We start from the raw sequence: 27,847 nt of genomic DNA on the forward strand, positions 1-27,847 counted from the left end.
ATTTATTTTAATTCTTAGATAGTAAAGCTATGAATAAAGTATATAAAGAAATACATATATAAAAATCTATAATTATATTCATTATAATACAAATTTACACTTTGTACAAGATATTTAAATGTTGCTATAGTTCGTTGATGTTTCATTTTATCAATCTTAAAATATATATATTTTTACTTCCATCATACTTAAAAATCAGAAGTCTTATCTTGGATGTATTTCATAATAATATGTACATTTTTGAAGTATTCATTTGTTGAAATGTTTTCAGCAATCTAAAAGATATTAAAAGTTTATTTGATAATTATAATTATGTTGTTTCATTGTATAAGAAAAAATATAGATATCTCCATATTATTTTATTACCATCAAATCTTTAATATCAAATGTTGCATCCGGAACGATTTTTTTTATTTTAGAATTAAATATGCTAAGACATTTCACCCAAACGATATCACTATTATAATCCGCAATATCCTTATACAACTGTACACAACATATCTATCAATATAAAATAATTAGTTATACAATCAGAGTAAAAAAGAAAAGAAATGCATTTATATGTAAAAATCTTCTTAATATCAAAATTTTACTTGTAATAGGGGATTTTGATGTTTGTTAAGATATGGCTCTGTAATACTTAAAACACTGAATGTTTCTCGTTCGTGAAGACATAAATTTTTTGTTATCTGCCCTAAGGTAGAAAGTAGTTCTTTTTGCAATTTATAAGTTTGAGTAAACTTGTAGATACTTTCAGAGCTCTTGTTATAGCTTTCTTTAGAAGAATTGCTTAGAAATTTTGAAAGTGCAGGTAATACTTGCCTAAAAATAATTATAGTAATTGTAAATGTAATTATATTACATACAAAATATAAATTATAAAACACATACTTAAGCGTTCTAGATCGTATAAAATCTTTTGAAACATCAGCGAGCGTATTTAATAATTGCCATGCTCGATTGATTAATAATACATTTCCATCATGAAATCTATCTACTAGTGGATGCCAAAGTAAGTGCACAATGGGTAATAGTTGATTTTCCCAATTTGCCAAAACCTTAAGACCCTCTTGTAAGGTTGACATTGCAATCAGTGACTTTTGTATTTCTTTAGATGGTAAAAAATGTAAACAATGCTTCATTACATCTTCAATCATTTTAATGTAAGGTGGTGGACTTTTTTCTTTTTCTGCAATTTTTATTTGTTATATTTTTATTTATAGTAATTTCTTCTTATTATTGATTTTAATATAATATATATATATATATACCTTCTTGTTCTATAGAATCTGTTTGATATTCATTCTCTTCTTCATTCACTTCTACTTCTACTTTTTCTTCCTCCTCTTCCTCTTTAATTTCACAAGATTGTTCCATGTCATCTATATATTCATCAACTTTTTTTGCTTCATAATACTCTGATAAAGATTGAATAATTTTCGAAGATTCAGTTTTGGTATCTACACTCTGTCCGTGTACTGTTGACACTTGTTTAGAGTTTACTAAATTTTTTATACATATTGTAAAAGTGTAAAAAACTTTTAAGAAAGCATAAGAATTTCTTTTTTGAAAACTATTATTTAACTGCAGTAGCACATCCTCGACAATATTTTTCAAACAGGGTAACACATCCATTGTGCTATATTTCATGACAACTTCAACAACATCGAGTACATTAGGATTGCGTTCTACTCTATGTAATTTAATACTAACATGATATGAAAAATAGTCGACATTTGCACGTAGAAGATCTCCTACTGTATTGTGTTCTTGAGATTTTGCAATTTGTTCAAGAGTTTGAGTACCAACAAAACTGATTAGGCTATGTCCACTACCTAAAAGTATGTATATAATGCTTGTCTGTTATTTTGTGATTTCTTTGTTATCCATTATAAAAATAAATAATCACCTGCTCTTTCTATAATAATATATAATGTTTTAAGAAGAAGTTTATCATAATTGCGTTTCAAATTTGTAGCTATTAATCCCAAACCTTCTAATAATAAGCAACATTGTACTACATTGCCTTGTGCAACTCGTAAAGGTATATCTTTATTCGTTTCAATTGGTGGATACCAAAATTCAGGATTTATGTAAAATTCAACAATTTCCTCATAAATTGGTAAAATTGATAAATCCTTAATAGGTACTAAAATATTTAACAATCAATAATATATCTTACATTATTTTAAAACAAAATTATTTAACATACCATATATTATCCAGTTTAGTAATAAGATTAACTCTTTTCTATGTTGTGGTGCATTGAACATAAGACCAAAAATAGTATCTACTACAATTCGAAGATCTCCAAATTCACCTAAATATTTACATATTGCAATAACTTTCGCTTCACATTCATTAGTTTGGATGAATTTAAATCGTCTCCACAAATGTGTTCCATATGAGTATGCTGGATCATCAAGATCCTTAACATTTATCGCTTGCAAAAGAGAAATATTACTACAATCTATTTCAGATACATATACAAGAGCCAATATTAGTCTATTAACGTGGGGTGCTGACATCATAACACGAGGCAATCTTTGTTCTCCAAGAAGCTTTAAGTAACCAGCAATTTGATTTAAGCATGATAACTGATCATTATCATCTAAAAAATAAAGATACGTTGCTTATTTCGAAAATTAAACAATTTTAAGAAAATGTTATGTCTAAATATTGCAATTCTTATTATAATACACTTCCACAAAAAGTGTGAAAACAAAATGTGCAAAAACATACCAGACTTCCTGATAATCCTAGGTAATTTTGTAAGCAGATCATAGAAGTTTTCTTCTAACAATTCCACTAAGGATCTCATATTTTTATCTTGCATGAAATTTATATTAATTGCAGTTAGCACTTCTCCAGCTTTATCTCGTACTGCTGGAAATTCATCCTCCGATAGAGATATTAAATATTCTATTAGTAACATAATATTTGGTTTCATATTCCTGTTTAAAAAAATGTATGCAATATCTGTCTATAAAATGTTTAAAAAACAAAATGGAAATAAAGTATTACCTGGGGCATAATGTAAGCAATAAATGAATATTTTCAATTAATTCTTCCCTAACTTTATAATGAGAATGTCTTGTTAATGTATATAATTGTTGGATAAGTACATTAAGTTTAGTTGCACAAGCACTAAACCATTCTTTATTTCTTGTTGCACTTTTAAGATGTTTCTCTAATTCACTTTGATTTTTCATATTTGGGAAGCTTTCTGGTGGATTAATATTCTCATTATTTATTTTGATTAAATCACTCAAGGATGGTAAGTCATCTTCTTGGTATGTTTCTTTATCTTTCATTACGAGAGTTAGTACTCTGCCCCAAGCTCTTAGTGCTATCTAAAATTCAATTCATATAAAGTGTAAATAAAATCTTGAACAATATAATCAAAACTCAAAATTTAAAATCTACTTTGTATTACCATTGTAAGTTTATGTCCTTGTGTTTCATTTCCCATAGCTATTTCCTGTAAACCACTGACAATACCAGGTAAAAATAACATAATAATATCAGCTACTTGATCTTGCAATATTATATCAAATCTATTTGATTCGTCATCAACTTGACATAATGCCATTACTGTTTCAACAGCATTTAATCTAAAAGTTTAAAAACTATAATCATATATTTATGAACTTATTGAGAAGAAATGATTTTATAATTTTTCATGTATCTACCTCAGGGAACTAGATTTTTCAAACCTTCCTATTGTTATTGACAACAATATTCCTTGTCCTATTTTAGAAGCATTCTCTCTAGTATATATGATTTCTAAAACATCTGTGAAACAAGAATGTATCAAAGTTTTAATACATGAGAGTACTACTTCTTTGAGTTCTTCATGTCCCACGATCACTAAAAAAATCGCATATAGATAATATATAATAATTTATATTTAATATAAATTAAAGTTATCTGTTAAAATACTTCTTACAAAATAAAATCTTAGTACTATGTGAGATGGGCAATCAATCTAGAAAATATATTTAGGTGAATAGTATACTTACCCATACTTTCTTGCGATTTGTCATAAATTTGTATTAAAAGGCATGAATATAGTTCACAAAAGTATTTTACTTTTGATATTTTTGTTTTTGATATTATTGCCTGTGTTGTCTTGACTAACTCCTCTTTCACAGTTTTACTATAGAATTATGAATATTCAATTATACTTATAGCACTAAATAAAATATAAATTGAATTACTATATATATATATATTACACTAGAAATTATTTTAAATTATCGATAATATCTATAATTTATTAGAATAAATTATAATCTTTCATAATTAAAGAATCATATTTTTCTTAAATTTATAAATAATATATGTGATCAACTAATTACATATTTGCATTGATTACAACACTATAAAATATAAAATAATGTACCTTAATGTGTTATTTGGTAGATGAATAATAAAGGGAAATAAAATATATTCAAACAAATTCTGAATAACTTTATTTGAAATATTTGGTAAAGCATTAGCAATATCGCGAGCACTTTTTGCATCTGGATTTTTCATTAAAGAATCACAAAGTGGTTTTAATATAGTAAATGCTTCTTGTATTTGGAGACGATCCATTTTTTGTTCGAAAAACAAAAAAATCTATCAAATTCTAGAGGACAATATCGATGCACTTATGTTTATACACTAAACATATGAAGTTATATGAAGAAAATTGAGATGTGTTAGTATTCATTCCTACGAATGTAACTAGTAAATAATTTAAAAATTAGGTATTGCTAGCCTCCATGTAGTACAGTATTCTTATTATCATAAAATAATACAGAATAGACTACAATTAGTATTTTAATTATAATGTCATATAAATTACTTAATTAAAATTTTAAATATATAAAATTTTGTTCATAGAATTTACAGTTGTTATTGGAGATCAAAATTATCACTAAATGTTTCTTTTAATAATTATGACATGATATTAACAAAACATATATTCAAAAATAATTTTAAAAAGTCTTAAAATTATTGATCGGTTTTATTAATAATCAAAATTTGTACTAGGAATGTGGATCTATCTTTTTTACCCACAGTTAAGAAGGTTTTTCAATTGTCATTCGCTCAATGGTCAGAGATATCCAACCTAAAATAAACGTTGATTCATTAGTATGATAAAGCGATTTAAACATTTTTTTGTATTTATCATTGAACGATAATCATTTATTTTTCAACAACGTTCGACAACGAACGATATTGTTATGCATGTTAATACGTTAAATATTTACAATGTGATTAATCTACGAAGTGATATAGTGAACAAGGAAAAGAAATGTACAAGTTAAACAATCTACTATTCTTTTACTATTTTGCAGTTGTTACTGTTTTTGCTGTACGTATTAAATATGTTTTTCATAATATTAAAATTAAGTAGTAATATTAAATAGTAAAATGGTAAAATATATATATTTCTATGTATATTGAATCGTACATTTGTTTTAAATTGTTTATTTAATTTAAATTTTATGAAGCATTAGATATAGATTTATACGAATATAAGAACTATGAAAAAATAATTTCTTCTTTTGCACAGGATACACCTGTAGTGAATGACAATATTTGCATATTTCATGAACCTGTTCTTAGTGTTTTCACTTACAACTTTACCAGTCTTATAAGTCCTACAAAGGATGCTATTGTAAATGATGAACGTTTAAATGTAACTGTACGTTTACGATTATGTTCTGCACTGAAACAAAAATGCAATGGAGAAGATGGGTATGGAATTTGTTTAGTGAAAAACAAAAAAGAAAAAGGAATAGGTCCTGCTTTTTTATATACATATATTTAAAATATTAAAATTAATGTAATCTTTATATGATAAAATAATTTTACTTTGTTATTACAGGAAAAATGCCTCCAGTGGTGAATATAACAAATGGAAGAATAATGTTTGTATTCACAGGTGATGACTGTACATCTGATACTAAATATACTGTAAATATTCTTATGAAATGTGACTATAAAGCTGAAAACAATTCTCTTCCGGAACTATTTTCTCATGTATGATTTATGCGTATAATATTTTTGTCAAATTTTTAATGGCATTTTTATTATATAATATTATAAAATAAGTGACTTCCAATTTCATTATTAATATTTTAGACATTAGAAGGATGTAACATATATATGATATGGAAAAGTGTTCTTGCTTGTGGACCTCGAATTATAGGAAATTGTACAGTAACAGATAAAGGATTGCATTATGATTTATCACCTTTAACGAAATATTCAGACAATTATTTTGTTACAATAGATAAAACATTACCAAAAATTATATTAAATATTTGTCATTCTGTAATATTTGAATACAAAGCCCTATGTCAATCGCATTCTGGAGCTTGTTTACAGAATTCTTCATTCAATGAGTACGGATATTTTTATTTAAAAAATGCATAATTATGTGTAATTTGTAACATACAACACGTTGATATTATACATGTGTTATGAATACTAATAAAATTTTGTTACAGATATGTGAATTTGGGCGATATTCAAAACCCACCCTTTGTAACAGATTCTGGAGAACTTAAACTTGAATATCAGGATGGAGATCTGTGTAGAGTGAGAACTATTTCAGTACCACATATTAAGACGTCTATCACTTTTAAATGTGATTTCGAAGCTACGGTAAATATTATATTTTACTTACTAATTCAATAGTTACTTATTTTTATAAGCTCTTATTTTGTATGGGTTAGAATACAGAGCCAGAATATATTGGAGGAAGTGAAGAGTGTCACTATCAAATAATGTGGAGAACTGCAGCAGCTTGCAGTATGGAATCTTTACGTAATCGTAGTATAGCCACTGCTGGCAATTGTACAGTGAATAATCCTCTTACAAATTTTACGTAAGATTAGACTAAATACTTTTATGCTATTAATTAATATAGTATTGAAAAAGTTTGTAATAAATATTTTATTGCAGGTATGATCTACGATCTTTAATGAACAAAAACTTTTATACAATAACAAAAAATGGTATAAAATATAAATTTGGTGTATGTGAATCACCTGTTAATAATTCATGTGTGGCAGGAACAGGTTATTTACATTATTTTATATCTTAGTATCATTCATTTTTTAAACATGATTATACTACTATTTTATTTCCCTAATTTGTTATTAGATTATATGCATTTTTACTTTCATTTCTAGGAGTTTGTCTTACTCAGAATAGTACATCTATGGGAAAGGCTAATACAAATTTAATCTGGGAAAAGGGTGGACCATATTTAAATTACACAGATGGAGACATATGCGAGAATGGATTACAACGTTATACAATTATTGCATTTGTATGTGGAGCAGAAGGATCTCCAGATAAACCATTTATTACTAAACTAAATGCTTGTCAATTGACTATAAATTGGAACACTAATTTAGTTTGTGAAAAAAGGGTTAGGCAATTGTTTATATATTAATCTTTTTCTCTTATGATTATTATCAGTTTTCTAAATATATATGTATATATTTTTAGATCATTAAAGACAAAAATTTATATATTATAGGTGAAATGCGCGACAGAAGATGACGAAATAAATTTAAGTTCATTGATAAAATCTGCCAATAACTATATTGTAAAAGTAAATAAAACTGAGTTTCATATAAACGTATGCAGGCCATTAATTCCTGTATCAGGTTTAACATGTCTACATGGCAGCGGGGTTTGCAAAGCTTCATTAAATTCACGTAATGAATATGTAGACGAAATCGTAAGTAATCATTGTAAACTTTGTTAAATTTATAATCTTTTTAGTTAAATTTATACTATTTTTAAATTAAAAATTACAAAAAAATATTTATATTTGTTGGTAGAGTTTAGGGTTTCCAGAAGAAAATCCTATATTGTATAAAAATCATGAAACTGTATTACGTTACGTGGATGGATCTCCTTGCCCTGAAAACCCAAAAAGATTAATTTCTTCAAATTTTACATTTCCGTGTTATAATAATGGCAAGGTAAATACCCGATATTTATTTACAAAATTTTGTGATTTTAAGATGTATTATAGTTATGTACTTATGATTGACTTTTCAAGGGATTTCCGGAATTTAAAAGATATGAAGACTGCACTTATATTTTTGAGTGGAAAACAAGTATAACATGTGGAGCTGCAATGGGAAATTGGACTTCTCCTTGCATTATACACGATCAATTACTTTCTTCTGAGTGCAATCTGTCTCTGCTACATAAAAATGAGAAAGTATACTATGTAAGTTTGTTAATACCTAATAATTTTTCCTTTCAATTAATCTAATAAGATGATGTCAATCTAAATCAAAATTATGAAAATAAATAAACATATATATTTTTAGTTTTAATATAAGATATTTTATATGACTTTTATGTGAAAGAATAGAATAATATATTTTATTAATTTTCTAAAATTTTACTATAAATCATTGCAGGTGGAGAACAAACAAGGCAAAAAATATAGCATAAGTATATGTGGTGGAGAAAAGAGCTGCAATGGTTCTGCTGTATGTGAAGGAAACAATGGATATGGAACACTAGCAAACGTAATTTTTGATTATGGTAGAGATGTTATAAAACTTCAATACTCTAATGGTAGTAAATGTGTAAATAGTAAGTATACAGCATATAGTTTATTAAATAATACTGATTATAAATCAGTTATGTTATTATTATTATATTAATTAGGCTCCTACACATCCGAAGTACGATTTATATGTAACGAATCTATAGGAATTGGCACACCGAAGCTGTTATGGGTAAGTAAAAGTAAATTTTTTCAAACGAAATCTGTAGTTTTGTTAATTTGTTATTGCTTATTGTGCTGCCAATGCTTAGAAATATACTATATAGTAAAAAACTTGTTTAATTTTAATAATGACAATAATATAATTACTCCTATACATATTCCTATTATTAATCATCAAAATTTATTCTAAGTATTTCTTAATTTTCATATCTCTATATATGAAAAAGAATTAAATACATGAAAAAAGAGAAAGGATTATATTTGTGATTCTATGAACGATCGAAAAATGATTACAATAATTAAATGTGGGAAATGTACAATTATAAGCTTTTGCAATATTTATGGAAGATTATATGAATATTTATTTCTCAGGTACTTTTTTAATAATAACTGTATAATAAAATTATTTGCGCCCTTAATGGTCGAAGCGATTCATAGCACAGTTCTACTACAGAAACATAAAGAATTTCGTTTCCATTTGTATTTATTTATTTATGCTATAGTTTAGCCAATATTCTGTAGTTTTAGAGCTGAGTATTGCAAAATAAACTATCGACCGTTAAGGGTTAACATATCGAAGTACAATACAATAAAAAATTATTAATAGTGAAATTATCAATTTATAGTGAGATTCTTTATTTTTCTAATCGAAATTTCTAATTAGTGTCTTTATGGTCGTCTTTTATTGAAAAATGGACAGTTTACTTTCGATTTTTAATAATAATTGTAAAAAAATTATCGAGCTCATCAAATAATAAAATTGCTCATAAAATTGAGCAATAAAATAATGAATATATAGTAATGTACCATATCTACTTATGTGCAATATAAATTCGTATGTGACCCTAGGCTTATATTGAAAATTAAAATGAATGGTAAGATTGTGACAATTATATTGCTATTAATTTCTATTTTATGTATGCATACTTAATTATATCTCTTGAATATTATATGCTAAATATCGATTGATTATTTACAATTATTAAATAAAATTATTATGGAACTTTATCTTATAGTGATAGACAGAAATTCATGGTATACATACATAAAGTTTACACTAAGAAGAAATAAATTTTATGGTATAAAAATAACTCTAAAAAATATTTAGCTCAATATTTATCCTATTTTTATAATAATAATCTAGTTCACTATAGTAGTGGAAACATATTATAAGTTAGAAGTCATTTAAAATTACAAAAAATACTTATTTACAGTAATCTCAGCAATTTAAAACTAAGTTTCTTCAGTCATTACATTATGTAATTTGTCTTCGACGTTTACTTATGGCGATATTTAAAATTTTATGAAACAAATTTATAAACTTATAAATGAGATAATAGAGTAAAGATGATAAAGAATTTTCAGCATTGCATTACATATGGATATTTACATATTATTTAGTGGTATCCTGATCAGTTTTTTGCTTGTGAAATTTAATTCGAGTTTATGGGGTGAGATTATTTCGTGGAACATGTGCCAAATGTTTGCGTGAATGACCAATTAGAAATGCTTTATTGTCGCGTTTCAACCAACACGTGCACTTGTCAGAACAGGGATACAATATCTTGCATCTTAACTTCTTCAACCTCAACTTTGCTATTTCTACGATTGCAAGTTATTTTGGTACGTAGGGGGGTGTTCTTCCATCCATGTAACGAGAAAAGTCGTATAAATCACAATTGCAAACAATAGGATTGTTTTCAATGTATATCATTACGTTACGATTAAATTGCGCTAATCTCTCGGCTGAAGATTGGATATGTTTTGTTCTATCATTATATATGTAAGATTCATATGTTAATGTCATTGGATAGGAATTGCAGATCTTTGGTCTGAAAAACAATATTTTATTTATTATTTTATTGTTATTTTTAATTGCAATAAAATATCTATAAAGTAGTTTATAAAAAATTGCAAAACATTTTCACAGTCTTATAAGTTTCTTAATAAAGAAATAAAAGTAACTAACAAATATGTTAATATGTCATAATGTATAATGAATAATATTTTTAATATATTATCTCACCAATATTTGCTTTATCTGATAGAAATTGGAGATCCAAAATTCGTAGCTGTAAACTGGCTATGGTCCAATCACATATATATTCTTTAAATATTGTTTCTGGCCAAATGTAATTCTTGTAAAACAGTACAATTGTGGAAACGTGATTTTTTCCCAAACTCTTGGTGAACAAGCCAAATCGAGTTAGACTAGTTGAGGTAGATAAGCAAAAGCATCGTTGTTTAAGTTGGTTAAACCGTTAACCGATAAAATTAAATGTTATAAATTTGGTAATTCTTGTAAGTGGTTTCACAAACACAAACACAGACACAAAATGAGTAATTTGAGGTTTTTGTTTAAAGAATGGTTCCGCCTTGAAAATGTTTCGTATATTCTTGGACGTATACGATGATCTCATTACACTGTGGTACATTGTACCTTATTAAGGAGATTATGCTTTATTAAGTCCTCAGGCAAAAGAATGAGCTTGGCGTTACTTGTTGGAGACAGATTTTCAAAATGTTCTTTATTGTTTTTCTCATCGCATATAAATTCTTTAAGAGAATCTGCCGGTGGAGTGCTCGCTGCAGGGGGTGTTTCAGGAGCATTATTCGGATAAATAAGGTCTTTCTTCTCGCCGTTAATTTGTATGCACGGATTTGCAAAGAATCTTTTACATACACGATACTTTGCTAATTGCGAAGGATTTGGTACCTCATGTGATAGCCTACGTGGTAGCGCATGTGGTAGCGCATATCGCAATTTATCCCAGAACCAAGGGTCACCCCATTTTACATACGTGTTCATACTCAAATACGCCTTAAGTTCTGGATCCAAATCGTCTGTAGGACCAATTTCGCCATACAAAATTAAAATAACTCGCGCTCTACCTTCGCTGAGAGCTTGACTATGAGCTGCTCTAAACTCCATTCGTCCCCAAACACTCTCCAAAAAGTTAGGTGATAAAACTACTACTGTCCGCCTAGAATCCTGAACGGATCGCGCAATTTGTGTCGGTATCCACTCTCCAGCTAACCAATCACGAAAATGCAGACACAGTTTGAACGGTCTTGGACCACTCTCTAGTTTTGGCACTAACTCGTTCACGATGAAGTCTTCGTCTTTATGCGAATAACTTATGAATGCATCGTACAGCTTATCTTTGTCCAGTTCGTCCTCGGTTACTAACCACAAGCAGAGTTGATGTGCGTATAGCCAAACTTTGATTTCTCGTTGATATCGGTAATATAGTGCTGCTAGCATGCCGATTATTAGACCAGTGATAGCTGTGACCACGCTGATCACGATTATTATTATAATGTTCGTGGAACAAAGATCTGTCGCTGTCATCTTCAACATCGGTACGTTCATGTCTTTGCAGGTAATCTTCAAGGAATTGGGGATTTCTATAACTTTCGTTTGAATGAAATTGAGAAAATCTCTTGTATCGCAGTCGCATATCCATGGATTTCCGTCTAATGTCACTGTCATTAAGGAGGTATTGTTCATAAATTGCAAAACACCCGAGTTCAATCTGCTGATATTATTGTTGTGTAGCTCCAAAACCTAAAAAAATCAAAATTAATCCTATTGGTACTAAGATTGTTTGGAAATATTATCGGTTTTATAAAGAACTGGCGATATTGCACCGATAATGTGTTAATCATTGATAAATGGTAGTATATTAAAGATGAAATCTGTAATAGATAACAATCTTAAAGATAAAGAAGATTTATATTTCACATACCTCAATGTTCAATGGCAATTCATCTACAGATATGTCATCGATATTATTGTTAGACAATAGCAATTTGGATATCTGCATATTATTCGAACCGATTTCAGCTATTGGTGACATTCTGGTCAGTTTATTGCCTGTGAGATTTAACTCGAGTTTCTGAAATATTTGAGGTGCCAAAGTCGTGATGTTTGTCAAATGTGGCACACGTGTCAAGTTTTTGTGCGAGCAATCAATTAGAAATGCTTTACTGTCGCGTTTTAACCAACAGTTGCACTCGCTAGGGCAAGGATCCGCTACTTGACACTTTAATTTCTTTGATCTCAAATTTACTATTTCTATATTTGCAAGCCAGTCTGGACTCTGACATTTCAAGTGTCCTGGTATTATATGGAAAAAGTTTTGTACGTAGGGGTGCATTCTTCCGTCCATGTAACGAAGAAAGTCGTATAAATCGCAGTTGCAGACAATAGGATTATTTTCAACGTATATTATTACGTTACGAGGATTCGTTTGAAATTTCGCCAATCTTTCAGCTGTAGATAAGTAGATATACTTTATTCGATTGTGTGTAAGATTCACTTTAATATCATTCGATAGAAATTGTAGATTTTCGGCCTGAAAAAAGAAATTTTAAATGAAATAATTTTTAAAAGTTCTTTAATATAGGAATAAAAACAACTAAAAGATTTGCTTATTTGTTATAATAATAAATAATATTTCTGGCATATTATCTTACCGATATTTGCGTTATCTGGTTGAATTGGAGATCCAAAATTCGCAGCTTTAAACTGCCTATGGTCCAGTCACTAAATATTTCCGAAATATTATTCCTGGCCAAATGTAACTCTTGTAAAGCAGTACAAGTATGAAAAACTGATTTATTCCCAAAATCATCTGGATAGGTATTAATTGAGGCATTAAATTTAAGGTAATTATGAGAGAATTGCGCTATCCGTAGTTTGGTCAAGGAATAGAAACTCGTGTCTTCTATCACTTTTAATTTATTTTCTGACATATTCAGGTATTCCAGTGATTTTAAACTTTTAAAGATAGATCTGAAACATTTCAAATAAAGGAAAATTTTAGGTAGCTCCAAAATGTCGCTCTTCGATAAAGTTGCTAAACGTTTCTATCATATTTAGATAGAATATTTAAAATACTATATTTATAGTATATGCAAGACATAATAAAAATTGCATGAATCTCTTTTATTAACAATTATTTATTTTTTAAGAGTAACAAATTAATACTTTTATAAAGTATGTTCCACCAAGAGCAAGTATATACTTGACATTTTTGATTTTATTATAAAGTTAAATTTGAAGTCTTTTGTTAGATTAAAGATATAATGTATTAATCTCTTATGTGATTATTTTGTAAAAGTTGTTACTATCGAACTTGTTTTATTATTTTTGTCAGTATCATAAAATCATCATGTTAATTATTTGATTGTATACTGAATAGCAACTTATTCAAATTCATTATTTGAAGGAATCATAGGTATTGGAGAGAACGAACTGAAAAATGGATTTAGTTCCAATATTTAGCAAATCAAGTAGTTTGTTGCTTAAAATAGATAAGAGCACAAATGATATATCTCTTTATATCATTTCCATTTAATTTGGAAAAAATAAATTCCTCTATTTTTATAATTATGGAAACAAATTAATGCTACAAGCTCTTATTCAGAAAAGATGTAAGTTATTTTACCTTTGTTCTCAATACCTGACATGAATTCCAATTATTTCTCACGAAGCCAAATAAAAGTAAAATTTGTAATTTTCTGAACTTTTTACCTATTACCATTCTCTGATAATAAATTATTATCCTATTATTTTAATTCCACTATAGTATCGCCTTACCTAGATATCGAAGTAAGATGATTCTTAGACAAATCCAATGTAACCAAATGTTTCAAATGCAAGAAAATTTCATCAGGCAATGTCGTCAGTTCGTTGTAATTAAGTAACAATTTCGACAGATGTTCCAATCCGTTAAAGAGGTCTTTAGGGAGTGATTCAATAAAGTTTCTCTGTAAGCTAATGTTTTTCAATGAAAAGGAACCACGAAACAGATCAGCTGGCACTTCCTTCAAACCATTGCTTCTTAATTCCACTGTAACGAGCTCCTTCAAATTCGCGAACAATCCATTCGGCAATGTAGTCATGTTTCTTTTATTAGCATACAAATTCACCTCTCTCAATCTGACGTTATGCTCTAGTAGACCTTCTGGCAGCGATGAAAAATTGTTGGAAAACAAATTTAACGCCTCCAGATTCTCCAATTTCGCGAAAATATCTTTTGGCAGGGTAGTCAATTCGTTCCCGTTCAGGTCCAAGGAATTCAGAGTCTCGAGCTTGTCGAATGTACCTGGCTTGATCTCCGTAAACTTGTTCTGCCATAAATTCAAAAATCGCAGTTTTCTTAATGGATTTAATATACTTGGTTCGATGTTGCCCATCATATTCATACCCAATTCGAGCACCTCTAAATTGGGTGTATAGTTGAAGATTCCAGGTGACAATTGTACACGGTTCTCGCGTAAATCGAGCCAGACTAGTTGAGGTATATCAGCGAAAAGATCGCTGCTAAGGTTGGTTAAACCGTTGCTGGATAAAGTTAAGTGTTGTAGATCTGGTAATTTTTGTAGGTGTGTTCTGTTGATCGCCGGGCCTAGTTGTTCAAACGACTCGAACACCAGAGTCTTTACGCTTCGTACGCCGAATCTCCTCGCGATTTCTCCTAGACTCAGGTTCGTCGGTAGCGTGCACATCCTGAAGTATATAGATTCTATGTCGTCCGTGGATGTTAAATCGTTTACGTGGAAGTCGGTCCATTGCGGTGAATTACGGCACTGAGTCTGAAAAAGTAAGAAATGTTTTTAGTAAGATATTTTGAAAAATATCCTCCATCTGTGAGAATCGATCTTCTGTTAATGACGATCTTTCACAGATAATAGCAATGGGCATGTACGATTATACAGCGTGTTCTTTTATCTGTTAGTCCTCGAAAGGAATCTGTATAAGTAGCGCTAATGGGTGCGATCTTGTATTATTTATCCATTTTGCAAATAAAGATTTATTTTATTATAATTCTACGCTTTGGATCATACTTTCAATAAATTTATAACGTAGGTTCTTATCTAGCGGAACATTTTATACTATGCCTCATTTTTCTTATTATTTCATCGTATGATATACAAAATTTGAGAGCTCATTCTGTCAATAAAAATTAAATAAATATTATATTTCATATTTTTTTGAGTGCCAGCTACAAAATGAGATAAAACTATTCAATATTAATATTACATATAAATCATCTAGTTAAACACGTAGATATGCAATAAAGAAAGTTTCATTTCTGTGAATTGAAGTAATTTCCCAAGCGTAGATACGAATCTAAATATCTCGAAACGCTACTTATCGTCGCAAGGGTTGTCGTAGTGGAAAATTTATTTTGTTATTATTGCATCGAATTGGGTTACACATTGGTGGTTACAGGAATTTTCTGTGGCCCGATAATGATTACGATAGCCTTTCTACGTAAATTGTTGTGTAATAAAAAGTGAAAGTTTCGCGAAGCATGTGACTGTAAGAGGATACCGATCTTCTAGTTTTACGTTTAAACGTTTTTACTTCGACATTCATTTGAATATGCTACGAATATATTTTTCATTAGAATTTTACAATTTCATGATATTAACAACGTTATGAACGATAGCGTTGTTAAGTTTCACAGCAGAAACGTTCGATTTATTTTAACCGTACCACGACGTTTAAAGAAAGTGAGTTACAAAAAATTACACGAAATATGGGAATCACTTTGATCTCCTAACAACAACAAATATTTTGGAAAGTTTAATTATCACAGTTCCTTAACTGTATTAATATTCATTTAATAAAACTACTCTATGAACAGATTTGTTTTTGTGAAATTATTATAAACGATTAAACGGTTTATCGTACCTGTATTTGGCATAAGTCTTAAGAAAATGACGAATAGAATTGAGTAATTAATTGACAGAACATCAAACGTCTTATATCAAAAGGAAAGAAAAAGAAGAAAAAGAAAAAAAAATTAGAATTGTTGATATCAAAATGCAGACGATAAAATGTAATTTCAATCATCGTTAATTTATCTCGTATCAAACGGAACTTAATAACGCACAATTGTTTAATCACGCAATTGAAGATTACACATGGAACAAATGATTTCCATTTTTATGAACACTTGGTAGTTGAAGAGAAGTATTCCAAGTTCCGCATACGACACATTTAAAAGGAGAATAATTTATTAATTCCGAAGAGTCTTTTAAGAATCCAAAGCAAGGCTATGCTCTGGTACATAATATACCAATAATAAATGGTTGCAGAAATTCATTGTAACGACTGATATAACCGGAATTAACTACAATTTGGATAGAGACTCAGCTATAAATTGGTATATTTGAAGCTGAGCATTACTGTGTTTCGTATAAAGATTCTATCGTACGCGTATAAAATTAAAAAATTACTCCTCTTGTTATTAAAAAACAAAAAAGAAAAATATAACTCATCGTGTGTGTGACCTTCAATCATAAAAGAGGGAACAATAGGAAAATTAATAACAAGGTATTGTCACGGATATGCGTACAGAGATGCAGAACAAAAGAAACATCTCTATCGCTTCGATCATTTCAACGCTCTAAAGATATATTTAAAAGTAACACGAAAATACGTAAAATAATTTCAAGAATACATTTTACATGGAACTCACGAAATCACGTGCTTTGTACGACACTGCGTACGACGTACGATTACGTTCTTTCTTGATGAGTTCCCGCGTACGACTCTCTTTAAAAAGCATGAATGAGTCACTCGTGCTTACCTTAATAAAAAGATGTTGCTGAACGTTTACGATGAAGGCTGAATTCTCGTCTGTTGGGCAGTGTATCTCATAGTCCCCGTTTGGCGATGAAAGACAAGTGCAGGCGTATTGCTGTGGACATTGTCCTTTAAATGCATAACACGTTGCAACGATGAACATCCAGAGGATGATCCAATATCGTAGGAAGAATTCGATCATCCTGTTGAGTCTCATGGTATTCGATCGACGTACGCTGCGAACAGGAAAGGTTTTTTTCCCCCGTCAAAATCGCGTCAAGCTCCGTTGAAAATCGTATTCTTCGAGGATTATTTTTGTTTGGTGAAAAGAGGGATCGGATGCAGCGGTACGACGAATCAGATTAACGCGGTTATTTCCTTACGCGATAATAAAGATGTGGCTCCCGTTGTGCGCGCATGTCCGACTAACTTATCCACGAGAAAGGGTAGTGAATATTGGAATGCCAACTGTCAACGACGCTAATGGGTGTTCTTCGAACGATGAGAAGATTTCAGAACGTCTCTTGTCTCAGATTGTTGAGATAAAATGTACGAATGGATGACTCAATGATCCCTTTCGAACGCTGAGACGATACGAACTGATAGTTACAAGTGCGCAAAGGACGCTTCATTCCTCGACTGCTGACAGTTGACTCCGATCCGAAAGGTGAAGCACGACTGAGACTGGCAAATGTTCTATTCGATTGACTAAGACTAAATTATAATTAAGACTAAAGGATTCACTCCACGAATCCTGGAAGATGCTGATGGTCGAAAAGCTCGGCGAGAGCTGATAGATTCTGACGAATGAAAAGCTTGGATAAGGTGGTCACTGTTCGTTTCGACCGATCGAACGATACTATTACACGTTGAAAAACCAGCACGAGAGTCCTAGAGATTCCTAAACTCGATCGTGCGTCTAGCAAGGCACAAGTACGCGTCAAGTGCCAAAAGTGTGCCTGCTGATCGGTTTTTACCGAACAGAAGAAAAAGGACAATAGTTGTTGGCTTGATATAGTGTACTTGCATACGTCCAAAACGCTGAAGCGGGTGAGCGATATCTGGACGAACCTGTGAGTGCGAATCAATTAAGCGAGGGTCGTAGAAATTCTCCTGGATGTTGTTACTCGTCGCTAATGACCTTTCGGAAGTAAATTGAGAACGATGGACATGAACAAATGAAAAGCATTGTTATAGTGATTAAAACGAAAACCTTGTGAATGCTAATGTCCTGACACAAACATAGTTTCTTGTGTAGGAAAGTGTGCACCCTAAAATTACCTACGAAGATCTTCACGCTTTTTGTTCCTTCGGAAGAGACACTTCGCATCGCAGAAGTTAGACTATTCTAGATTTGGTGATCGAGGATTTGATAATTTGGAGATGTTGATTATTTTAAATCTATAAAGCTACATCATCAACTATACTTATCTTCTACTTTTCTCATGTCCGACTATAGACGCGAACGTGAATGACTCAGACTAAACAGGAAGTCTTTGTCGTTTAATCAAAGAACAAGTATGAAGAACGCATTTCACAATGAACCTCTACATTCGTAACCGATCGTCGATTAGGCGCGATTATGCGCGTTACTTGGTTCTTTGCACGATCAATCGGATCGAGAGAAAAGTGTCACCAAGTTCTCTCAGCGAAAGGAATGTCGAAACATCATGCCTGCCACGTATCAGATCCTTCACAACTGTATTCTACGCAACGTACATCCGGGCTAATGACCCGAGTAGTAGTTACACGCGTTTCTTCGAGACACGCCTCGTTTCGCGACTGATTGCAAAACGCGTAATGCATACGGGTATGCATGTGAACGAGCTTCTACGAAGGTCGAACATGATAGGTAGACTGCGAATGTAAATTTTTGTGGATACAATTAAAAGCGTAAACATTAAGAGTAGCTGATAAATACTAGAACGAGTACTGTGTATATTTGGATATTTCATATATTTTTGATATTTTCAGAATATATTTATTGCAAACTTGTGTACATAGTATGATCGAAAGTACGTATAATGAATTCAATATTAAGCATATCTGTCCCAACATTTCTTTAAGCATGAAATTTCTACTTCCTGAAACCAATGATAACGACAGATAAAAGAATCAGTGATTTAACGCTTCCTGTATAAATGAAACAATTGCGAAATTTGTTGCCGTTCGTACCAAGCAATTTATCTATCGATACTAACGCTTCAAGAGTATCAATGAGGAGGAGTAACGACGGAGAAAGTGATTTTCATTCACGATTGACAAGATAGCAATCAGATTTGGGAACAAAGAAAATTTTACGATTCACAAGTTAATTAAATTTAATCAAATTATCGCTGAACTTGCTAAGCTGTAAAATATATATTTTAAAAAGAAGTTGCAATAGTTTGAAGAAATATTTGAAAGAAAATTCATACCTGTGTATATGTACAACACTGTTACTTCAAATATTTAGAAATAATTTTTTTTTAATTAAAACGAGATAAAGGCGATGCCAGTGAAAGTATGACTCTCATTTTCAAATTTTTCTTATTAAGATTATTACAAAATATAGACTTTAGGAACAGTAATATAACGTTGCAATAATTGATAAATATATTTAGTCTCTCAAATATCTTTTAAAGAATAAATATATTTAAACGTCGTATGAGGCAATCTCTTTAAATTAATTTATTTCAGTTTATTCAAGTAGATTTCACATCTTAAAATTCAGTTGCGTTAAAATACGTTTTATCCGTTCTTCTCCTTGTTATCATATCGTGCGTCAATGTGTTATATCTACTAAGCTGCACTCATGAATTTAATTATATCTTGTCTTTCCACCTATGTGATAGATTAAGGTATGTAATTGTTATGTAAGTGATACAATCAGGCCAATAAATAAATATAGCAAGTTATGATACGTATCTAGTTACTTGTTGATTAATATAAATCTTTTAATACAGCTGTAGATTCTTGGAAAGACAACAAAATATAGATATTTCGTAATTTTGCGATTTCTTGAAGGAACTTCAATTTTTACAAAACCACAGTCGAATTTAAATAATCGTGCGAGTAAATATTTTTCTTTAGTTTATTGCTTATAGTCGCTTCAAACGATTAATATAATTGGGCAGTGTAACTTAAAATAAAATATGCATGAAGTACAAGCAATGGACTAAACATAGTTTATTGTCTTAAATGTAACATGGTAATTCAGCTATTAAATATACAAGAGATATATTTTATTTTACTTAGAATTTCACTTTCCCTCGAAGATATGATAAAATAGAATACTCAGAAGTACAGGGTAAACAAAATCTGTAAGAATCAGTTCGACAAAGATTTGAACGCGCTATTCTGACATCATTTTATAAGAAACGAGACTAAAAATACGTGTAGTAAATAATGATACCTGCTTCCAAGAAAAAGACCAGCAAAGGTCAATTCGAGTCATTCAGCTACGCATTAGTATGCAATTTCTTTTTGGATTTGCTTGTTACGTGCTGACTGTACTATGAAAAGAAAGATTGCTGGAAATCTACTGACCTATAACATTTTGAAATAATCACTTGCTATTCTTTCCTTCTACGGCATTAATTAATTTGACAATCTTTGTGATAATTTTCATCTACTAAGAGATACATCTATTACCATAATTTTGCATACATTTGATACCTCGCTGTATTATTATTTCATATTTTTTATTATTTATATTTTACCTTCAAAATTATATACTCGAGTAGCCATTGAATATTGCACACCACTATGCTATCGTTATATTTTATTTATTAGCCATGAAAATTTATTTATACTAGCTAATTAAAACACCAACAGAAAACTATATTTAGCAAAATCGTAAAAGATGTTATGTTAAAAATATTATAATGCTCGGCCGTAAATATCACTAAAAGAAAGTAACAGAAAATTGTTTGTTATTTAACAAAATTACAAGGAAATTTTGACACGTCAAGACGTCAATATATGCTTATGCGTGATATTAAGAAATCAATAATCTTCCGCTAAATCTACCAACTAAAGAGAATTATACATGTATAACAATTAGTACGATGCTCTTGAGGAGCAATTGGAATATTTCAGGAATGTAAGACTAGGTCAGTACATTTAAAAATGTTAGATAAAGCTTGGCAGCGGTTTCGAACATAACGGAATATGCTTACGCGTTTAGATTCCCTTAATGACCCACTTTTCCGAGTTTTAGTATTATATCCTGATAAACATACGTACGTGGAGACAATATGTAATACTATGTGCATATTTTGTTAGATTCAACACAGACGAAAATGACCGTGAAGATTTGCAAAAACGCATCTATTTGAGATTAAGACCGATATGTTCCGATATTCTTGTTTATTAAGAATCATGTTGAAGTTAGGTAATTAACGTAACAGACATAGAAGAAAGAGAGAGAAAAAATAACAGGTACGTAACCTTGACCTCTCGAACGATTTGTAATCTGATTTTTGATATATTATATAATAACAAGAGATTAGATAAAGCAGTTGTATGGTTTGAACTGAGAACAAATTGGTAACAACGGTGAGACATTATTGCAAACTAAAAGAAAGTTTATCTTTCTTTTTTCCCTTTTTCTTTAAATATGAAGATTAATGGATTTAGTTTAGGCTGTTTACGAACTTGTTATTATCTGATATTTTATACCTTATATAAATATTGTATCTGATAATGTTAGGTGACAAAGTTCCTATTTGGGTTTTATAATAAGAAATTTAGTTAAATTTTACAACATTAGGCGTATTCTTCAAATGTTTTTTTCTAATCAGGAAATATATATTTATTTACTGTTTCGATTAAATTAATTACAATTAGTGGAATTACCTGTATAAAAATATTTATAGTATTATACGAAAAAATGGAAAAACGTTTACCTGTGTTATATCCATATGAAAAAATATTTATGTTTTGTATTCAATACGTGTAAGAGTGTGCTTACCGCATCCATACTCCACGCAGCCTTATTGGGCTTTTAAAATACAGACACTCGATAGGCTGATAAATTAATTTTTGTTAATCTTGTTAACCTGCAGAGACAAATGTTAGACGTACCTACATCTTTCAGAGAAATAAAAATTTAGATACGAACGATCCAATCTTGAATGATAGCAGAAACAAAATATTATTTACATATGTTACACGGTAACATTCTGAGTATATATTTATTGCATGTATTCTGGAATATAAAATTCTTTAAATTGTTTTCTACCTTTTATTTTATAAAATGGAAAATACGTATTACGATATATAATTTAAAAAATATACTCAATATCAAGTTTTATTTAATTTTTAACAACAATTCTTTTTTTTCTCCAACTTACCAGGATTAAACTATCAAATCTATTAAAATAACTTTAATCGTTACGAATCGGTTTAAGATCAACGTTACTCTGTTAACTCTAACACGTTCGGTCACACATTTAGAATCTCATTCGCGATTCCACAGTAAATATGTATTTCCATGAAGCTATTCTTCAGTTCGCAACAGCAGAAGCTATGAATACAAACTACACTTCCGCAAGAATAGTCACTGTTTGTTATTTTATTTTTCTCTCTTATTTTTTTTCCAAACAATTTCTGTTCCAGACAAATACAAAGTTTTTACAATTATTTCGTGAATCTTCGAATTAATAACTCCGCGATAACGTGCAGTTAGATAATCGCAATGTGAATCGCGGTCGTCTATTAGTTGCATGGCTGTTACGTGCACAGGTAGACAGACAATGTCGATTTAGCCAAACCAAGGACGTTTGACATTCTCTTTGCTTCTAAACGCTGCTTCGTGAAACTTGTTGATGTTTGCTCACGTACGTGCGTACGAAATAAAAGAAAAAGGATTTTATCTGAGAGAGAACGACCAAGATGTTGCCAAACATATATGTAGTAAAGATTACTAGACAGATAAGATTATTACACAGATAAAAAAGATAAAATAAATTTTTTTAAATAAATCTTCATTAATTTATGGAGTTTGCTTTTGAGCCAGCCCAACACCTTTTCTGCTTTCACTTGAGAAACAAAAAATGAGGCTATAGTATTTATTAATATTTTTATAGATTAAACTTGTAAAAAAAAAAACACGGTTTTTTATATGACCCTTTTATAAAATATAAGCTTCAGAAGTTCAAAGCAATTATGATGCAGATTTTGTATAAAAGCTCTATTCTCTAAACTTATAACGAATATTAGGTATATTTTAGATACTTTATGTTTTTGTACCTATATTATCTGCATTCTGTGCATTTTCTTTAAATCTGTAAGTACGTAAATATCCGCGCTTTGGATATCGTTCTTTTGTGTCTGGATATCATTTTGTTAAGTTGAAGGAAAATGGTGAATTGTCTGCTTTTAATCTATCAAAGTCTGATTGGTAGGTTTTAAGACATGTACTATCACAGTTGCATTAATCTCTGTTTTTCAATGTCGGACGTGTATGCAATAAAAACAATAAGATTAATTTCCTTGTGATACGAAATATAATATCGTTCTCTCCACTAGAGTTTATCAATGCGAAAAGGTATAAATTACTGGATGAAGCAGGAAAGAAGCAAAATAAAAAATTGACTTCGTATCATGATTTCTTTGAACGTAACAATTTAATAGTATTTTACCGATAATCGTAGTTTAGTGAGAAAATTATCTGTTGCAGTAGATTTTGATTTACATAGCATGTCGATTATACTTTATATAATATGTATATTTTGATACATCAATATTTAGATGTCTAACTAAATAGGCTTGTTTTCTGGGTATTAAAAGCAAATCGATTCCATGTAATGATTTTTATTGTCAGTATATTCATTTCGAGATAAACATTCATTTGTTTCTAGAACTGAATGTCTCCTCTTAAACGTGTGAAAAATTATCATCGTTTAATCTACATAATTAGATTTAATTCTGTCTAGAGGTATAAATAAGCAAGAATTCATGAACTCACTTCATTGTAACTACATGCAATTATATATTTGTTATACATCTATAGTTCACTTCATTTTTAAAATATATCATTTTTTTATTTCTTATAGAAATAAAATAACGAATTTATTCATATTATATCGAGATACCTATGTGAATAATATAAACAGTAATTTCTCATTTCTTCCTTCTTTCTCCACTTTTGCTTTTTTTTTGTTTCTTGTATGTTCCATTTCTCTGAAACATCTTATGTTCTATCCTCTGGTAATTGGGACTAATTGAAACCTCCTCATTAATTTAATTGATCAGACTTTTTCCTTACATTTTTTGTTTCTCTCTTATTCTATACAATTATGTACTTTCTTATAAATATATGATTTTCTATGTTAATATATATTACAATTATATTATTCTATATATTACTTAAATAAATAAAGCATTATATTTAGCAATATTAAGCAATATTTAGTACAGATTGTATATAATCCTCTCTTTAACCATATTTATATCCATACTATATTCCATTTTATACAATAATTAAACTTTAATTTAATACTAATTATTCATAGTGAAATACAACATAAATATAGAAAATTATAGTTAAAAAAATTCTAATAAATACAACAATATAGCGTAATTATACTATTTTATACAAATAATGAAGGAAAATCTAAATTAAATACTTCATATTTCATATAATCAGTTTTCTAATATTACATTGGTATCATCTATACATATGTATGTATAAATACACTCCCTCCATAGAATATATTAGACCTTACGCAGTGAAATACAATTTCTTGTGATATAAATGTAAAAAAATTATAGTTGAAGCAATGTTATATTAAATATAGTAATAAGCAAATTCTGGGAAGTATAAACTACGTAGTCAAACAAGTAATCCTTTTCAAGAAATACGAATACCGGTTTTCAATACCATATTACAGCAATATCCGATATCTCAGCTTCTCTGCTACTCGTTTTATATCAATTTTTTCCATTATATCTACGAATTGTTTAATTTCTGATCATTTTTTAAACACCAGTCCAATAATAATATACAGGATTTTTCCAAAATTCTAACCACATTACTTTATAAATCACGATCGTGATTATACCTCATTCGATGTGGAAGATCAATTCTTTGAAGAGGTTATGGTTGATCAGTTCTCGTTAAAAAAGCATAATGGAATAGAGGAAAAGCAACGAGGATTTGCAGTTATGACAGAAGAAATTATTATGTAAATGTTAAATGCACTATGATTTTTCGATATATTTGAAAATATCATAGAAATATTAATAGAACATGACACAAAACCTAAAATACTTTTGCAGTACTTTAAAATAATATCTCTGAATAATTACATCCATAATTTTAATATAGTTTTAATTTATTTTAATTAAGGATTTGCAATATATACCTTTTTCCATTAAGAGTAAATATTACTTTAAAATTTCGTTTTAAAATTGTTTATTCAAAAATTTATTTTCAAATATTATTTCAAATATATTTGATTAAGCAGTATATATTTATATATTTATATATTTATATAGCAGCATATATTTGATTTGATAAAGCAGTATTTGAGAAAAATTAGAATGAATGAATAAGATCATACATTTATACACATATAACGGTTGTTTTCTTCTATATTGTTATCAAAAGAGTTCAAATTAAGAGTTGTAAATATGAATTTTGTTAAATATAAGATTCAATATTATTATCCTACAGATTAAAATATTTATAACTGGTCATAATTTAAATTACCTAGTTTATATATTTTGCAAAATTATGCATAGTTTATATAATAAAATTGTCTCTCTGTCTAATAAATATCTTGTCTTATGGTGAATCTTATAATACGTGATTTTTGATTGAGATCACTTTGACAGTTTGTGTGTGGAAAAAATTATTTGTTTACCATACATTGATAAAGAAATAAATCCAGAGTCACATAGAATCAAGCTGATATTTCTGTACAATAACTTTCACGTTAAAAATAGTAATGTCCAAGAAAATTCACAGGAATCTTGATCGATAAATCGACGGTAAAAGGAAAAAGTTAGTATTTAAAAAAAACTTTAACTGTTTCTTGGAAGACACATCATAGGAAATATAAACATCTCAGCGCACGTCACGTTATGAATTAAAAAAGAAGTCCATTTTTCAATGCTGTACATCGATGTTTTCCATAGAGATATGCATATGATGATATCCATATCATAGAGATTATAAATAACTTTAGAAAATTACTTGTATCAACAAGAAACTTACTTGTAATTATTCGTATGCTTTTATTTTGTTTGAGAATAATTATTCTTGTCCTATTGGCACAGTTAAACCGGGACTACTGTATGTACAACAAGAGAATTCAGTCACTGGTAGCAGAATCGATATAGACAGATCGATATCTATAATACAACGCGATACTTGTTCAACGTGAACACTATCAAACGAACACAATATCGGAATAACAAACTTATTACTATTCCAAAGCAAAGGTTCTCTTACCAGATTCAACGTTGCCACTGTTTGTTTTGTTTTCCGTCGTGTGAAGCAGAAGATCCGTTTTATCACGTGAACATATTGCGTATACTTTCACAGTCACAATTATTTGATCGCAAGGTTCGTTTGATTCGATCGCGGTTAATGAAACATCACGAAACAGCAACGGAAGAATTATAATAGCGTTGAACCAGATTGAGATTCATAAACGTAACAAGTATCAAGACGGTTCGACAAGAACTGTTGATTCACCGCGCGCGCTGTTGCTCGTTGCGAGCCCGAACTCGAAATGACGGAACAACACCACGTGATTCACGACCCAATGAGTAAACTGGTAGTGTGGTGGAATAAACGGCCTGATAAACGTTCGGTGTTGGAAGCAGTGGGAGAAGTAGTGGGGGAAGTAGTGGGGAATGTAGTAGGGGAAGTAGTGGGGAAAAGCCCTGTGGAATTTTATGAAAGAACAAAATTCCCTCGTCTAGTTCGGTTTGTCGAGAGGGACAAGAGACGAAAATAATTTGCATTTGATGCTGTTAATGTCAACACAATATATATGGCTCATGCTATACCCAAATGCAAATGTAATATTTGTTTGTGAATGTCAAATAGGACGTTTAAGGTTAGCAAAGTTATTAAAAATGATTCTTGTTTGTTTACGTAATATCGAACTTGAAGATACTGGGATTGTTTCTTGATTCAGTTACATAGATATTGGTAAATTCCAGAATGAGGATTGAATTGCGTATTAATATGTTTCAATAGGAAGATGATATGAGTTTTGGCAAGAAAAGGAAGTGTGTATAATATATATGTATAGGTATGTATACATATGGAATGGTTCATTTCGTTTCTTGTCTTTTTAAATTTCTCCATTGTTTTTAAGATTGAAACATTGCATCGTTTGGCTCAAATGTATTATTGAATGAGTTGACCACTTACGCAGATCTTCATAAGATAAAAATAAGATTAAGTTAAAGATAAATAAAATAGAAATAAGTTGAATAGAAATTAATTAGCGTAATTAATGATGAAAAATATATTTGGT

General features: G+C 29.7%; 3 protein-coding genes across 6 annotated transcripts in view; 1 reads left to right on the top strand and 2 right to left on the bottom strand.

Annotated features, from left to right (window-relative positions):
- Positions 1–59: 59 nt before the first annotated feature.
- On the bottom strand, positions 60–4,680 carry LOC126913995 (TELO2-interacting protein 1 homolog). 2 transcript variants are annotated; one of them, XM_050717349.1, is made up of 13 exons: positions 4,406–4,680; positions 4,023–4,159; positions 3,693–3,870; positions 3,437–3,614; positions 3,025–3,353; positions 2,743–2,954; positions 2,213–2,611; positions 1,910–2,149; positions 1,272–1,835; positions 892–1,189; positions 594–822; positions 367–501; positions 60–275 (listed from the first exon to the last, which is right to left on the bottom strand). In XM_050717349.1, exons 1-13 carry the CDS (start codon positions 4,597–4,599, stop codon positions 189–191), a joined length of 3,180 nt encoding a protein of 1,059 aa, XP_050573306.1. In that variant the 5' UTR covers positions 4,600–4,680; the 3' UTR covers positions 60–188. The 2 variants fall into 2 exon arrangements, with proteins under 2 accessions (XP_050573306.1, XP_050573307.1); XM_050717350.1 differs by having other exon boundaries at positions 4,023–4,195; positions 4,406–4,537.
- Positions 4,681–5,106: 426 nt separating this feature from the next.
- Positions 5,107–27,847, top strand: part of LOC126914013 (cation-independent mannose-6-phosphate receptor) — a 35,120-nt gene continuing 12,379 nt past the window's right edge. Inside the window, exons 1-14 of one of the 2 annotated variants that reach the window (XM_050717413.1) lie at positions 5,107–5,365; positions 5,567–5,795; positions 5,882–6,036; positions 6,139–6,401; positions 6,507–6,663; positions 6,735–6,886; positions 6,964–7,079; positions 7,194–7,435; positions 7,547–7,750; positions 7,854–7,997; positions 8,078–8,251; positions 8,448–8,625; positions 8,701–8,771; positions 8,989–9,380. In XM_050717413.1, the coding sequence (XP_050573370.1) occupies positions 5,306–5,365; positions 5,567–5,795; positions 5,882–6,036; positions 6,139–6,401; positions 6,507–6,663; positions 6,735–6,886; positions 6,964–7,079; positions 7,194–7,435; positions 7,547–7,750; positions 7,854–7,997; positions 8,078–8,251; positions 8,448–8,625; positions 8,701–8,771; positions 8,989–8,994 (2,151 nt within the window). In that variant the 5' untranslated portion in view covers positions 5,107–5,305 and the 3' untranslated portion in view covers positions 8,995–9,380. Of the gene's footprint in view, positions 5,366–5,566; positions 5,796–5,881; positions 6,037–6,138; positions 6,402–6,506; positions 6,664–6,734; positions 6,887–6,963; positions 7,080–7,193; positions 7,436–7,546; positions 7,751–7,853; positions 7,998–8,077; positions 8,252–8,447; positions 8,626–8,700; positions 8,772–8,988; positions 9,381–27,847 lie in introns of those variants that run through there. The other variant, XM_050717412.1, reaches the window with a different exon arrangement.
- Positions 9,100–27,127, bottom strand: LOC126913994 (protein toll). 2 transcript variants are annotated; one of them, XR_007709541.1, is made up of 7 exons: positions 26,809–27,127; positions 17,371–17,602; positions 14,367–15,364; positions 13,241–13,559; positions 12,511–13,119; positions 10,788–12,329; positions 9,100–10,593 (listed from the first exon to the last, which is right to left on the bottom strand). XR_007709541.1 is itself a non-coding variant. In XM_050717348.1 (6 exons), exons 2-6 carry the CDS (start codon positions 17,581–17,583, stop codon positions 11,181–11,183), a joined length of 3,288 nt encoding a protein of 1,095 aa, XP_050573305.1. In that variant the 5' UTR covers positions 17,584–17,602; positions 26,809–27,127; the 3' UTR covers positions 10,607–11,180. The 2 variants fall into 2 exon arrangements, 1 of the variants encoding a protein (XP_050573305.1); XM_050717348.1 differs by lacking the exon at positions 9,100–10,593 and having other exon boundaries at positions 10,607–12,329.

The sequence above is a fragment of the Bombus affinis genome, chromosome 3 (assembly GCF_024516045.1).
Source record: "Bombus affinis isolate iyBomAffi1 chromosome 3, iyBomAffi1.2, whole genome shotgun sequence".
Lineage (NCBI taxonomy): Eukaryota > Metazoa > Arthropoda > Insecta > Hymenoptera > Apidae > Bombus > Bombus affinis.